The 15,918-nt window shown below is 43.1% G+C and overlaps 1 protein-coding gene across 1 annotated transcript; it reads left to right on the top strand.

Annotated features, from left to right (window-relative positions):
* The first annotated feature begins 3,938 nt into the window (after positions 1–3,938).
* On the top strand, positions 3,939–12,406 carry trib1 (tribbles pseudokinase 1). The gene is made up of 3 exons (XM_032580807.1): positions 3,939–4,804; positions 6,092–6,384; positions 9,630–12,406. Exons 1-3 carry the CDS (start codon positions 4,487–4,489, stop codon positions 10,102–10,104), a joined length of 1,086 nt encoding a protein of 361 aa, XP_032436698.1. The 5' UTR covers positions 3,939–4,486; the 3' UTR covers positions 10,105–12,406.
* Positions 12,407–15,918: the final 3,512 nt, after the last annotated feature.

The following is a 15,918-nucleotide window of genomic DNA, read 5'->3' as shown; positions in this document are numbered from 1 at the left end:
AATAATTTGGAGATTCAGACATAGCTTGGTAACACTTTGGTTACATTTTGGCTTGAACCTTTCAAATCAATAAAGTGAAGTGGGAAGAAAACACCACACGAAAAACAAGGAGTAAACTTTTAAGATGAAGGGAGTCCAATTTAAATGCAGCCTTAATCACAAAACATTAAGTTGAGGTTGTAGCATGCCTCTGGTATGTTCTTATAGAGGTAGTTGCATATCTTTTAGAATAAGTCTATCATCCTAAACTTTAATACAAGTATGCTGAAAACCAAATGCAGACAAATTCAGATTTTGCTCCAGCAGAAAGATTTCGACTCCCAGATTTTGTATCTACGGTTGAACTCTTGGTGTGGTCTTAAAGTAGCGCCCCCCCCTTTTTTTATTATTATTTCTGTCTTTTTACATTGAGAAAGATTACCCAGCAGTAACACTGATTCCCAGTGATGGCTGGCTGTCAGCCAAAGCAGACTTTTAACTATTTTCAAAGCAGATCAATTCCCAGCCTCTCTGTATGGCTGCCAGCAGCGAGGGACTCTTCTAATTATAACAAGGGAGAGCATGGTCTGAATACTGTTTTCTTTTGCAGCTTGCTGGTGTGGGGACTCAGCTACACTCCCACACAGGCACCGAATAGATAAATATAACACACACCTTCATGCACACACAATGGAAGGCTGCAACCTTCTGATTAGTAACATAATTTACATCATAGAGTCAAATGAAATCTAAACATCTTGGGAGAATCTTACAAGGTGACCTCAGGGCATCTCCTGTCAGGGGCAAAATAGACGATACTGGGTTGATCGGAATGAGACAAGAAGTTTTATAGAACCTGTAATGAGTGTAGATTGCTCCAGTTTATATTTGAGTAATCCATTTAAATTACTAATAAACAACCCAGTTTAGGTTTGATCAATCTAAGTATGTTACAATGACCAGGTGCAGTTCAAATTAAAGGAAAGTCTCTGAAATAGTTACTCATTTAGCACTACAAAGCAGAAACAACTTTGGAATTGTTTGCGGCTAACGACTAGCTGTCTGTTGTGCATTCCCAAAGCAGTTGTGCTTAATTTGTCACTCTTTCTTAGCTCTACCAAGTAGCCAAAGTGCTACTATGCAGGTGATTTAAGAGTAGGAAATTGAGGATGCATAGATTGGTAAAACATCTGTCTGCTGAATCTCAATTTCAGCTCCAAAATTCAGATGTTAGGGTCCAAATCTGGTGTAAAGCATTGAGCCATCCTGCATTGATCAACAGTTGAAGGTGACAGTGGGGGGTATTGTGGTGTTGGATAAATTATCTTGGAAAACTTTGGATTTTTGAGTATTGTGTAAACCCCACATCCTACCAGAGCATTGTTGTATTGTATTCCAACGACCTCACCAGATCTCAAGCCGACAAAGCTCCTTTGGGACGTGGTGGAAGGGATGATTCATATCGTCAATGTGCAGCCGACAAATCTGCACAAACTGTGTGATGCTCTCTGGTCAATACGGATACCAATTTCTGTTGAAAGGTTTTTCAATCTTGTTGAATCTATGCCAGAAAGAGTAAGAGTAAAGGTAAAAAGGGGGTCCAAAGTCGTCCCGGGAGCTACTGCACCTAGTGTTAGGAAACAGACTTTACTTTATCATTAAACTTTGTGCTGTCTTAATATCTGTATATTTGTTTACACCCTTACAAACTGTCATTGCATGGAGTCTAGGAAAACCTTTCTTAATCACAGCCAACACAAAAAAGCCAATTCCTCCTGTGAACACCTGAACTCTGTGTCGCACTTCAACAAACTACAGTCACAACCTTTCTTTGATGTCAGACAACAATGACTTTTTCGGCCTGAGAACCGACGACAATAACGACTGTTCAAGCTGTTGTTTAGGACTTTAAAAGAACAAAAAAAAATCCGGAAACCTGTTCCTGTGCCTGCTCTGCTGCATGACAAACACACTTGCTCACCGACACACACATACATCAATCAGCCTGGTGAGTCACCTTCAGGTTTTTTTGGTATCGTAGGACGACCACTGCACAAAGAAAGAATGAGAGACCTAAAAATAACAGCCATCATTCCTGTGGAATCTGCAGCTCATCCATGTTTGGCCAGCCTGAGGGAACAGGTTTCTGTGACCTTTCTGAGTCAAGCAGAACCCAGCTGCTGTGACCTGGTTAAGTGTGTGACCTCCTAGTGCGAGGAACTGGGCTGCAAAATGTAAAGAGAGAAATTTCTGAAGTGGCAAGCTTCTGTTTGGAAGGAGGAGCTGTTAGAAAGTGCAGACACACACTCACACACACACACACCCCCACGCCCACACACCCAGAGAGGCCAGCTGGTGCGTTTCGGAGAACACTCAGCAAGCCTCTGCCGCAGCAACCGTACTTGTTCAACATCAAGCAGTGGAGGGAAAAAAAAGAGAACTCTTGCACAACACACACATGCAGTCACGCGTGTGTTCACACCCCGACAAAACACATCATTGTCCACGTTGCTAATCACTTCATATGCTGCCGTCTTCAGCAGTCTTCTTTACAGGAATGGTTTTGATCTGACTTTATATTCTGCTCTTCACCCTGCAATCTCCGGCTCTCACCCTCTGAAGCAATAGCCCATAGCTCACTTATTATATTTTCTCAAGAATGTTGCATCAGTTGAACACAGATTGCATATCATCTCTTCTCTCCTCAGTGGTATTTTGCAGTCATATTAACTTCAGATTGCTTACAGTTGGTGTTGTTTACCGAGCCACGGTGGCGCACTTTATATGTGAATGCTTATAGCCCAGCACTGCTGCAGTTTTATAGGGGTGAGTCATGTTCACATAACAAACAGGCCCTGCATGGGAAAATACTGTATCACAGGATGCAGAGTTAAGCCCAAATCCACCGTGTGTTTAGTCCACACCTGAGACTCCGCAGGGGCTTGGAAGTTCAAAAATTAAACAGAAAACAAAATGCAAGGCAGACATCAACACTTTGAGTTCACACGTACGTTGTTATTTTTACAGTATGAATTGTGATTTCTACGAAGGACAGCAAGTCACAGTCCTTTGTTGAAGCTCCGCGGCTTTCTTTTCTTCTCAGTTCCTTCAAAACCAGTAAAGAATTTCAACAGGGACACTAAAGAGAGCTTTACGACAGCAGGAATGACCACTGACCTGTTGCCAGGGACTTTCTGTGTCATTACAAAAAGTAAATCACATCCTGTCCTCCTATGTGAGATGACATGGTGTGTTTAAAATTTTGTGGTTGCAGTTTTGTTGTGTGCTTTGTAAACCAGTATGGGTTTCCTTCTCATTGTGTGTTTCTTTTTTTTTTTTTTTTGATTTTTTTTTTTTTTATCATGTGGTTTGATTCCCGTTTGAAAGGTTCCCAGTATGTTATTGGTTTTATGTGAAGTTGCGTGTGTTTCTGAATTGTTGTGCTTGCAAAATGTGGTGTTCGGTTTGCCTTTCTATTTTCTCTGCAGGCACCCTCGGCGGTGGTTTGGGGTGTGTTGATGTGCTGCATCTCAACATGGCGCTCAAGCAGCAATGTGACTGACAGGACGGCCCTGCAGAGGATAGTGAGGGGAACTGGGAAGGATTATTATTATTATTATTATTATTATTATTATTATTATTATTATTATTATTATTCCACTCCCCACTGACTGCATAAGGCGAGAGATACAAAACGTTGCACCGTGCGTGGTGAGCTAAAACCCGAAGCTGGTTGTGTTTGTGCCTAACACGAAAAAAAAGAGAAGAAAACAAGTACAACATGGCGATGTAAGAGCAGAATATTACGAAACACCTGAGTCAGACAACAAGTTAGAGATGGTTAATTATTGTCTAGAGCCTGCTTAATGATGTAGGCATGATAAGGTTGACTGACACATGATCTCCTCATTCCTGGCAGCTGCTCCGGTTCTTGTTGTATCAGCGCAATCTCAGAAGTGAGCAGGAATGTGGAGACTCTCAGCGCCCTGTTAAAACTCCCTTTGCCTCATGCCCGCTTGGAGAGCCTTTCTTTTTTCTTTTTCTTTTTTTTTTTAAATACATAAGCTGGAAGGTAACAGTGGGCAGAATCATCACACAAGACGGGCTGAGCTGGAGTCTGTGCTGTTACTGGATTGCTCAACGCTTGTGTCACCAGGAGGCTGGACTGGTCGGGCGGAGTGTTTGAGCTCAGAGCTCGACATCAGTGGAGCGCACTCACTCTCAACCTCTGTGAGTGAGGCGGTCTCTTTCTCTCTCTGTCTCTCTCTCTTTGTCTGTCTGTCTTTTCCCTTCTTTCTCTGTCGGGGCTTTTCAGGATTGGATTTTTTTTTTCCTCTCCCTCCTCACTGAAAGTAGCTCTGAAGCAGCACCCAGAGCAGGACGTTGGATTCACTGGTCTCAGAAGTCTCCGACGGGAAGAAATGGAGCGCACAGTCGGCATATTCTGCTAGGACGCATCTTGAACAAGTGGACTCCCTCTCTCTTTCTGAATCTAATTTTGTCCTAAATGGTGAATCGGCCCTTCAGGATGAACTTGCAGTGCAGCAGCCCGGTGGCTCCCTGCATCCGCAGAGTCGCCCACAAGCGCCTGGACTCGGACGACCAGCCGCCGGCTAAATGCGCGAGGCTGAGCGCCGATTCGGGGGACCCGCAGGGACTCCTCGGCACGTCCCCCAGCTCCCCGGTCAGCCCCGCAGCCAACCCGGTCCCCGCCACCCACCAGGGACCGTCCAGGATAGGAGCGTTCCTGCTGCTGCCCCTGGCGGACCGGGAGAGCCTCCACGGCGCGATGAACACCGACACCGGCGATGAGCTGCTGTGCAAGGTATGCGCAATCCAGGCCATTGTGCAATTTTTTTTTTCAATGAATGATGTTGCTCAATCGCCCGTCTGACATGTTATCCGTATTTAGCTTACTTTTTTTTTCAGCAAATGTCATTCTCACGCGAAATCTGTTGACACTTTGCGTAATAACGGCGGCGTTGCTTAATGGTTGAATTTTTTTGAAGGGCTTCTTGAGGCCATTTGATCAGCTGAAATAAATAACAAATAAACAGTCGCACGCCGACTTGCTTTGTGTTGTGGAAACGCACTCTCTGCCAGTCCTCAGCACCACAGCTCCATACTGTCTGTCAACTCGGCTTATTTGCATACACGTCATTGCAATCCGCCAGGCTGTGACAAACACACAGAAATGCAAACATGTAGGGGAAAGATGGAAAGCGATGATAGGGATGTGCCCAGATAAGGAAATATTCCTGAACTGCTCCACTTTTGTGTGTGTGTTTTTTCTCCCCCTTTTTCCACTGTGCATAGAGTACAGTGGATGCGTTTGGCTTTGTTGTTTAATAAAAGTTAATCGCTTCATGCTTGAGTGACTCATTCGCAGAGACTCATCTAAAAAGTTTTGCAAGGGAGGAAGGGGGAAGCAAAATGGGGACCACTAAAACTTCATGCTGTTGCAAATGAAAAAGTTATGACAGAATCTACAGTTTAATGTCATGGTTGCACTTAAAACCTATCTGCTGTAAAAAAAAAAAAAAAAAAAAGAAAAATAAATAAATAAAAAGAGAACGACTAAGACATTTAAGTTTTTAATCAAACGTCTATGCAGAAATCAGCTGACTTGATGTGTTCAAACATATATTTTGTTGCTTTCATAGAATTTAGTGTCTTTGATCTTAAAATGCTATAACTCTCAGATATTTTTTAATACACAATCTTTTAATGAAGTGACTTATTCTGAAAGGGGGATCAGGAAGGAGAAAAGTGAAAGTACATAGAAATAGAAATAAAGGAAATTGTTTCAACTCAGCAAATGAGTTTCCTTCTGACTCTTCAATTCTAAGAAAAAAAACCCATTATGCAAGAGTTGGCTGTAATTTTAGCTAATGTATAAAGGTGTCCGGTGCCTCCATTAGCCCACAGCATGATGACACTACTGCTTTTTTGTCACCCTTTTGTGAAACTCAGTAGATATCCTGTTTGTTTTTTTTAATTCACCACTATATTTGCATACCTCACACAATAACAATCCCACTCCCTCCACTTTTCTCTAACTTTCCACCCTGCATCTCTCTCCCTCTTCCTCATTCTCCGATCCCTCTGCCAGGTGTTCGATATGGGGGTGTACCAGGAGAAGATCAGAGCCTACGGCGTTCTGCCACCTCACAGGAACGTGGCTGGCATCAGGGACATCATCCTGGGGGAGCGCAAGGCCTACGTCTTCCTGGACAAGGACTTTGGGGACATGCACACCCTTGTGAAGAGCTGCAGGCGACTGGACGAGGAGCAGGCCCGCAGACTGTTCCGGCAGGTGGTCCTGGCCGTGGCGCACTGCCACCAGGCGGGTATCGTGCTGGGCGACCTCAAGCTGCGCAAGTTTGTCTTTGCGAATGAAAAAAGGTGAGATCAACTGAACAGGAAGCTGTTTTAAGATCAACTATGTGGGGAGATTAACAGGGCAGTTCAGCTATTAGAAAGGAAGCTCTGTTAGTATGTTAAAAGCAGTTGATGTCCTAACTCCCTTAATACTCTCATGGTATCTCTATTTAGTGTAAATCCACTCTGATCAGCCCCTTGCTAGGGAAAGTTGCAGACGGCACTTAACTCAGAAACAATGTTTAACTTTTTTCTCTGCTCATTGAAAGAGCCTGTCTATACACACTTTTCCCCGATTTCCAATAAGGAATATCACTTTCCTTGTCTAATTTCTCACCCAAATGAATTAGAACTGACAACTGGTAAACCTTTTCATATGGCTGACGATTACATTAAAGTGACGGGTCCGAATTTTTAAAGCAAACCAATAGCTGAGTTGGCTGTAATCTGCAACTTCACCAATAGATGGCTCTATATTGCACACTTTCCTCTTTCAAGAAAGTAAAAATGAATACGGTGCACTTACGCTGTGCAACGTTCCTCCTTTCCACACTGCAAATTTGCTCAAGCACATTTTTATTGTAATCTTCATATAACAGTGAGGTTATTTTGTTTGAATGGTATTAAACCTGAATGGCTGCAGTGTAGTGGCACATGCCAGTGAAAGCCCACAGCCAGCATGGCAGCAGCTGATACACACAGGCCGTGTGTTTCGGATCTGGATGTGGGAACAGATAGAGTAGGAGGTTCTGTACTTGTGGAGGCAGACTGCTCAGCTTCCCAGATTTTCGCCTTCTCTGTCTGTCTCCCATCCTCGCCTGCGACGTGTCCCTTTGTGTGCTCGCGTTCTGTTTGTTTTGCATGTGTATGTGCCTGTATGTGTGAATGTGGTGGGTGGCAGTTTTGGCAGAGCCGCGAGACGAGGCTGCTGAATGAGACGATCGTACCCTTCTGCAGGCCGTTACATTCGAAAACATTTATTGCTCATTATTTATTAATAAATTACATCATAGCTGCGCTGCAGGAGAACCGATGGCTCCAATTGGGTTTCATTCACATGCACTTTCTTGCACGGAGGAGTAGTTCTGATGCTTTGAACCGGCTCCCACACACAAACACACGCACACACACCCCACCCACACAGACACACATATGCTTTTACTTGTGGGTGCTATCTTCCGTTCAGGAAATCACTCAAAACATTTTCCAACTAAATTATTTGTTGCATCTTTTAACCCTCCTGTAGCCCTGTTTCTTAGAAGCATCAGCTTATTTCTCTCTTTCACCGACATTCCCAAACACACATTTCCATGACGAATTATCATCAGTAAGCGTCTTCAGTCATAACCTCAGGGTTAGCAGGGTTACAGTGGATGAATAAGAGCGGGGAACCACTGAGAGGAGTTGAAGCTGCTTGTGCCCCTCTAATAGCTATACCGCTGCAGAGTGATGAGTCACAGTGTATATGTGCAGAGGAGAAAAGGAGGGAGGGCTGCACAGCTCCTTTTCCTCAACCTTAGGTGTTTGTTCATACATGCTGAGGTTTGTACTAAATTACAAATAAAGCTGTGATGTGTTCTTGCACCTACGATTTTCTTACCAAACACCTCAAACATAACACCTTAAGAAGTTTGTCACGGTTTTACCCACATTTCTGTGACATATAGTTTGAAAAAACTTACTTCTAAACATCCACAGACACACGTCAACACAAGTGTGATACGGATCTGTATGATCTCACGCTTTCCTTCGAACATTTTCTGTAAAATTTACAATTCAACACCTCTGGAGCCCTGATACACAAGCTGTGATGCAATGCCCTGGCCGACAAAGCTGCTTTCCAGCCAGAGTCACGAAAAAATTCACAACAATCTGATGAATGCTGTCCTCATTGACACACACGCCACACACACACATGCAGATATGGAAAAACAGAGTGCAGATGGAGGAGTCAGCTTAGGGAAGGTGAATAGTGCTGAGAAGCATGCAGAGCTTGACTGCCGGGCCAACCCTCGTCTCCGTGCGTCACTGATGTGGCAACAGCCATTTGAGGGTAATTATGGCACGGCTGGCGCCGCCAGTGTGGGACCCAGGTGCAGATAGCCTGGGCTCGAGACGTAGCCGGAGAGAGGAGAGAAGATATGTTCTCTCAACAGAGGGGATGACTCACTCTCTCCACTCCTTTAACTCTCTCTGTTCTGATTCTCTTTCTGCCTCCATCCCTCTTTCTCCTCCACCGACTTATCTCCTCCACTATCTGGCTGCTTAAATATCATTTGCTCTCCGCTTCGGCCCTTCTGGCTGTCACGCTGTCTGTGGTGATCTGTTTTTCTCCTCAGCTGCTCTTTTATTTCCGCTGAAGGGGTTGCCCAGATTTTGTGCTAAATACAAAATACATTGTGCTTCTTTGTCATTTTTGCTTGACAAAAATCTATTCATGCCTTGTAAACATTGCCTAGTCATTGATGGGATGATGACATTTTCTTTCCCCTGAAAATGGAAAGATGCTCACATTAAAAGCTGTGTGTGCAGTTAGCTTATTTTATTGATACACACGCTTTTCTTCGAACAATCTGTGCTTATGTGGGTCTAAGCATTTTCTAAAACTCAAACAAAAGTAGGAGTTTTGGCCCAGAACTGCTTTAGCCGTGCCTTTGTTAGTGTAAGTATTGCCAACCTCATCAGCAGCTGTATGTGGAGTATCGGTATTAGTTATTGATTAGATTTTTGCAGACAATGTAGACACATTTTTTTTAAATATCGGCCCACTATTCATTTCTAAGAGTATCCGTGCACTGAGATTTAAAAGTCTTGAAGTCTTTTCAGGGGCTGAAACAGAGTAGAAAATCTCAGGCCCCCAGTTGCTCTGCTCCAGGACTAAATGCATGTCCCATCATTTATATGCCTAAATATAGTTAGCAGAGTGTGAGTAAGGAAGGAGGAGAGTGCTGCAGTTTTATATTTATATGGGTGTTTATGTGGCCAGGCTAGTGCCAGGAAGTTACTGGAAATTTGCTTAGGCAGCTCTGTTTTTTAAACAAGAGTCACTCAGCTGGTCTTGGGTCAGAGTGAGGTCACTGGAGGATGGTATGCAAATATGTGTGCTGCTGGTATCTAGACTGTCTGTCCATCTGTTGCTGAGCAGATTAAGGCTAAACAGAAGATGTCATAACACATAATAACTAAAGCTCCCTGCTCTTGTTGTAGGTTTAAACAGAATAGGTTCCGGGCTTCTAAATTCTAATGATTTCTCAAATTTGTTCTTACAGGACACACGTGAGACTAGAGAGCCTTGAGGACTGCCGCATCCTTGAGGATCCCAACAAAGACTCTATGTCAGACACCCACGGGTGCCCTGCCTACGTCAGCCCTGAGATCCTCAGCGGCTCAACACCGTACTCCGGCAGGATGGCTGACATGTGGAGCCTGGGGGTCATGCTGTACACCATGCTGGTGGGTCGTTATCCCTTCCATGACCCGGACCCGGCCACTCTGTTTTCCAAAATCCGCAGGGGCCAGTGCTGCTTGCCGGAAGGCTTGTCGCCGAAGGCCAAGTGTTTGCTCCAGAGCCTGCTGAGGAAAGAGCCTTCAGAGAGACTAACGGCAGCCGAGCTGCTTGCTCACCCGTGGTTCCACCTGCCGCTGTCGCCCCAGGATGTAGCGTCGGGTGAGCAGGAGGCGAGCTCGGCGGAACAGACAGTGCCATCCTTTGAAGTGGAGGAGAACGACGATCTGTTCTGTTGACAGACACGGTTAAGAGCCTGACTAAGAGACCAAAACAGATCTCGTCGTCGTTTTTGTACATTGGCACTTTTTAGAAACCTGTTTGTGTACTGGTATGTGTACATACAACCTCAAGCTTTCTACAGAAACTCACTGTACTGTATTCTGATGTCTTGTATGTGTTACCTTGCTAAGGGCATTGCTTACAATGGTCATTCATTGTGCAGTTGTGCATTTTAAAACAATAGTTGGTGCTAAAAGAAATCACAATGATTCAGAATTTGTCAGATGGTTTTTAAAAGAATATTCTCTGCAGGCTTCTTTGAGTGTATCACATGAATTTTAAACCCCTCTCTCTCTCTCTCTCTCTTTGCTTGCATTCATGCACCTTCACAAAGCATTAGCTGAATCTTAACTGCGATGGCCAGGGCTGTTGTTCCTCTCACTCTCTGGCCAGGCTGCGGCTGACTCAATATTTGACTCGAGGACAGTTTGAGCTCAAGCCCGACGTCCTCGAGCAGACAGTGACACAAAGTAGGAAAGATGGTTAGCAAGGGACTCGTGTGTCACCCTCAGCGTGACACTACGGAGGTGTCTCACTGCCAATCTGCCCATGTCTGAGCGAGTGCAGATCGTTTACAAATCTCACACCATGTGCAGAAGGTTGAGAAAGGCAGGATGTTGCTTGTCACACTCAGTCAGCAAATAATAGTGACACCAGTTCTGAAAGAAGTTCTTGTAAATAGCCAGCACAGTGGAGGTTTTATCTCATTTGTGGCCAGTGATATATGTATAAAAGAGTTGCACCGAGTGAGGAAATGTCTGATCGGACAGGGCAGCTGTTGCAGCCACAGCTGGGCAGGGGCCAGTATGAAATTCTCATGCTAAAACACTGGTTTGAATTTTTGTGTATTTAGATAAAACCTCAATCAACTAATCTGATGATTAACATGATCTAAAAAAAAAAGAAAAGCACTATTATTGCTATTTGGAAATATAGGATGAATTCAGTTGAATTTAAAGTGCTTATTGTCTATGAAATTATCCATTTTGCTGCGGCCTAATTCACATTAGCTAGCTATTTGCTGTGCAGCTCTTAGCTGGCCCATTGTACAATTTTAAAACAGCCTTACTTTGTAAGAGCAGCGGCTGCCTCTCTGTTAGGTCAAACAGCAAGGCTTGCTGTTGTTTCAAGGCTAAAAATATTTCCAAGCAGCAAATTTTCTCTGTTTGTAAAAACGTGAAGCAGCCTTCTTTTGGTTGGCTGAGCCAAAAAGTGAGCAGAAGTAGGCGAAGGCTTGACTGCTCTGCTATATGCTATTATAACTGGAGAAAACTCTACCCACTCTGGTATTTTCTCTCAAGTGGATTTCAATCCATAGGAACTTAATGATAGGTGATTTTCACTGTCTTTAAATCTTAACCTTTTGAAATCTTGGTACACCTGGATACCAAAACTGGCCAATGCCAGCGCTTCGGGTTTTAGGAATAAGTCTTGTCAACCATCACTAAGTTGTCATGGTAGTCAGGAACAGAAAGTGCCACGTTGCATTGAAAAATATAAATTTCTCTGTGAAGTGGTCAAACCTGTTCTTTCTAGTGTCTTTGGAACATCACGTCAGTGATCAAACAAAGCCGAGTAGTTGCGCCTCCATTTGCTGTGCTTCGTAAACCGAAGGAGACTGAGTTGGTCGCAGTCTGGCAATATACAATGTCTGTTGATGAGTCAGCACTTAAACTTGTCAGTAGAAACTGACTCTGACCTTGACTAAAGGACTTTCTTCAGACCAGTTCACTTCTTTACTACTACTTTTTTTTTTGTCGTCAGGGACATGATGTACGAAACCTAAAAGAGACATTCAAATTATTTGGTTTGTGACAAAAGAATGGAGACTTCCAAGCCTACTTCATTCTGATACGATAGTCTTGACGATGGTACTGAATCTGGTACGTCTGAGGAGTGATTAACCTTTAATTTCCGGGTCATACAGTAGCTTATTCTAAAAAATATTCTCTTGTTTGCTGGAGACTGTAAGAGACTGGTGACAACTTGCATTGTTCCTCACAAGGAAGTAATTTAAGAGATTTATGATTTTGTTGCTTTATATATGTAGAGTGAGTCACTCATATGACGTGTAAAGTAAACTGACACGGGTGCACAATCTCCATATTGCACTGTGAATCATGTAGTTGTGACACAACCTGAAGGCTTCGTCAGCCCCTAGCGGTTACATGTGAGAGTTATATTCAGTGTACAAAGTGTGTAAATATGTATATTTGAAGTATATGTTGAATAATTGAATAAAGATCACAGTTTTTCATATTCACGTGACTTGTTCTTCATTCCCTCTCCACCTTCACAGCTTAAGTATGTGCCTTTAAAGGTTCTCCTAGAAGAAATCTTTTTTGTTTGAACTCCTCATTGTCGCAAAGGCCAACAACACTTTTCCTTCGTCTGTCTCTCCAAAAGGAAAAGAAGTGGAAAAACCTTTGACCGCTCAGTCTCCATCTCTTCCTCCAACCGGTTTCTCTTCTCTGACCTTTGCGTAATGCAACATTTAACTCCTCAAACACACAAATGTCAATAGCGGGTCAATGTCTTTTTCCTGGAATACACCAGGGAGAACATTCGCTCTGTTGTGTTCTTTCTTCTTCTTTTTTTTCCCCCAATAACCTACAGAGTGTGAGGTCAAGTCATTAAAAAACACAGCACAGTATTACCTCAAACACATCTACTCTTTTCCTGCCTGCTCTACTTTTACTCTCGGATCATTTGTTTGACCTATAAGAGCTTGGCATGTCTCCACCCTTTGCTTGTTATGACTACCCGAGGCACGGCTGGCTGGGGCTTGCGTAAGTGTCGAGTGTATGTGTTCTTGTGCATACCTGCTTCCATGTCTGCGTAAGTGTGTGAGTGAAGAGTCAGATTAGGTATCAACAGGGTAGCTGACTTGTCTTGGTTGCTGGGAAGCAGCCAAAGCAACTACAGTATTGCTTAACTGAGAGTCGAGGTTCCGTCTCGGGGGATGACGGTAAAAATAAGGTGTAGGATGAGGTCATGTAATAAATTTCTACAGGAAACTCTTGTTATGTGAACCTGAAGGGATTTATTGACATATTAATCTCATATCCTTTAAAGGGAATGTAATCTTAAGCAAAGCGCCTGTCGGTGAGAGCTGAAATGAGTTTAGGAGTTGCGAAATCCTCTCAGGTGAACTTTGTGAAGTCATCCTTTCCCTTTGGCCACAAGCATAAACTTTATCCTTCCTTTAGGTCTGGGATCATTAAGGTTTCCCAACCACATAATCTTTCAAACAACAAACCTCAGTAACTTCCCATCATATGTTATTCAGTGCTGCTTGAAGGTCACAAAGATCATCAGCAACTTCCCAAGACCTCTGTGACCTCACGATGCAATGTCAACATTTCAGAACATAGTGTTCACAAATACTGCAAAGGCTGTTGACATGCTGTAAAGCTACTGGATGTTTTAGGAGAAAGGTATGTGGTTTGATTTGCCATGTGGAGGAAAGTGAAAGTAAAATATATTAATCTGCAATTGTTTGACGCATGAAAGTGAGATATAGAAGCAGATAGTGAAGCACCTGTCCCCTGGATGAGACTGAGCATTGTGTCTTTTCCTGGAACCTGTTGGCTCCAAATCGTTCCACTGATGCAATGGAAATATCATCCCTCTGTTTGAGTGACCCTCTGACCTGCTTTATTTCATAACACAAATTCCTGGAGGAATGCTCCAGCTGAGCGCAGTCCGCCGTTCTGGACCGGATGCCTCATAATGAAGGTGGTGTTTTCGCCTTTCATCCTAAATCAGAAACACATACCTGGGAAAATAGCGGAGTGACACAAAATGAGAACTCTGCCGCCATCTTGTGGAAACAATACAAATAGCAGCTTCTTGTCGAAAATAAAAATCATTCTGAACACAGAAGCCTGTTTCTTCAGAAGTTTGGATGTGGTCTGAAGTATCAGACAGATAATTAATTTGCAACATGTAACAGAAGGACCAAAAGGAGAGTCCTTTTGTCAGTGTATTACAGCACATACACTAAATCTGTACACTCCCATGTATTTCCCACATTATATTTTTCCCATACGATTCACAAACAAATCAGTTTGAAGGGAAACAGTAAAAAAGATGCAATAACCCAATTGGATAATTAAGCATCTTCCGACTGTGCTTCACAATTGAGGACCTTTGGAGTCAATCAGCATCCCACACTCTGGCTTCCTGTGAGCGCACTGCAAATAATGACTTTAACAGAAGGATGAAAAGGTGGAAAGGTCAGGATAGTCTTAGTAGGGCATGTTTTTCTTTGTTTGTTTGTAGTTTTGTCAGGAGTTGGAAAGGACATATCTAACATTCATTGTCTCATCTTTTCCTAAATCAAATTCGGCCAATCAAAAAAGGTGTGCACAATTTTGAGATTGACTGTGAAATCAGATATGTAATAGATTTCTAAATCTGATAATGGGACAGCAAAAATGTCCAAATATGCTAAGTTGCTGTATCATGATTTAGAGTGTGAAGAAATGTTTCACAATGATTTAGAGGCTAAAACAGTATTTGAGCAGCCGTGAGATTCATATTAATGCGCAGCATCAAAAAAAGTTATAAATTTACACATTCTTGTAGAAATTAATTAAGTGACCATAAGAGGATAGGATTAGTCAAATTTTTAATCGGCACAGCCCCGAAAATTCAGGATTCGTCGAAACAAAAGACTCATGAGAGAACGGAGCATTGACAACCATCTCTGTAAAGGATAACAGGATTTATGGTGAACATATGACTTAAAGAAATAGGTAGTAAAGAGCCAGGTATGATGATTCCTTCTGATATTTTTGTGCTGATTTACCACAATAACAAAAAATCAATAAAATACACTGAAACCTGTGTAAGGGAACACTGTTGTTCATTTTGTTTTAGCAATAACAAACAACTTGTCAGGAATCGGGGTGTTTGGGGTTTTCTTGTTGCATCTAGTTTTGTCCACCAGGCGGCATCAAGACTCTTTGTTTTACCTGGCAGAGCCTGTTGCGGCTCAGCTCACCTGAGTCCAATTACCTCATCCTACCGGGAGTACAAGAGGAGCTGACCGCCAGTACCTCTTGGCTTGAATGTCAGCCAGCTACGGTACCTCTAAGATTAGCCCTTCTCCGTTTGATCACTTTCTTTTCCCATTTTTCCCTGAACTCATCATCTCCTCTGACTGTTTTGTAGTGAGCCGACTGTTCCCTGAGCCCATCCAGAGGATTTTCCCGCCTCTATTCCTCATTATTCACCTTTGTAATAATAAACATCTTTAACTGATTCTATGATCTCCTGTAGTGTTCTGCATGTGGGCTAAGACAGTTAACTCCACCATGACACAACCTGCAGATCACTGTTTGATGTCACTAAAGCAGGAAAAGCACCCTTCCTCTTCCCCTGTGAAAATGTTGAAAACTCCAGACAGTAGTTGTAAGAGCTTTATAGGATTCGGCATATTTACAGCAACATATAGCAATAACTTTCTCAGCGATTAGATTGAATGTTTGTCAGCCAGCAATGCTCTGCTGGGGGTACAAATACTGATCTGTCATCTCGTCTGGGTCAACAGTCTCTGAAGAACACAGAGGAAGAAAGGATCATACAAGTGTTTCTTTGATTGCGTTATCTCGAGTAAAGTGCCCCCTGGGGGACAATCTGGTCTCATCATGATTGCTTAACATGAAAGGAATTGATATTCTGATGTGTCTGTGAAGGACGTGACTCAGGAAGGTTTGCTTATTTGGATTTATCTCTTAGCAATTTAAAAACCCGCCAGAACATTT

This window comes from Xiphophorus hellerii, chromosome 13, assembly GCF_003331165.1.
Source record: "Xiphophorus hellerii strain 12219 chromosome 13, Xiphophorus_hellerii-4.1, whole genome shotgun sequence".
In the NCBI taxonomy this organism is placed as follows: Eukaryota; Metazoa; Chordata; class Actinopteri; order Cyprinodontiformes; family Poeciliidae; genus Xiphophorus; species Xiphophorus hellerii.
The sequence above is the reverse complement of the archived record's forward strand: the minus strand, read 5'-3'. Positions and strand labels throughout refer to the sequence as shown.

Coding starts and splice junctions, on each gene's coding strand:
- trib1 (XM_032580807.1), top strand. CDS start 4,487: ATGGTGAATCGGCCCTTCAGGATGAACTTGCAGTGCAGCAGCCCGGTG. Junction 4,805..6,091: donor GCGATGAGCTGCTGTGCAAG/GTATGCGCAATC, acceptor TCCCTCTGCCAG/GTGTTCGATATGGGGGTGTA. Junction 6,385..9,629: donor GTCTTTGCGAATGAAAAAAG/GTGAGATCAACT, acceptor TTGTTCTTACAG/GACACACGTGAGACTAGAGA.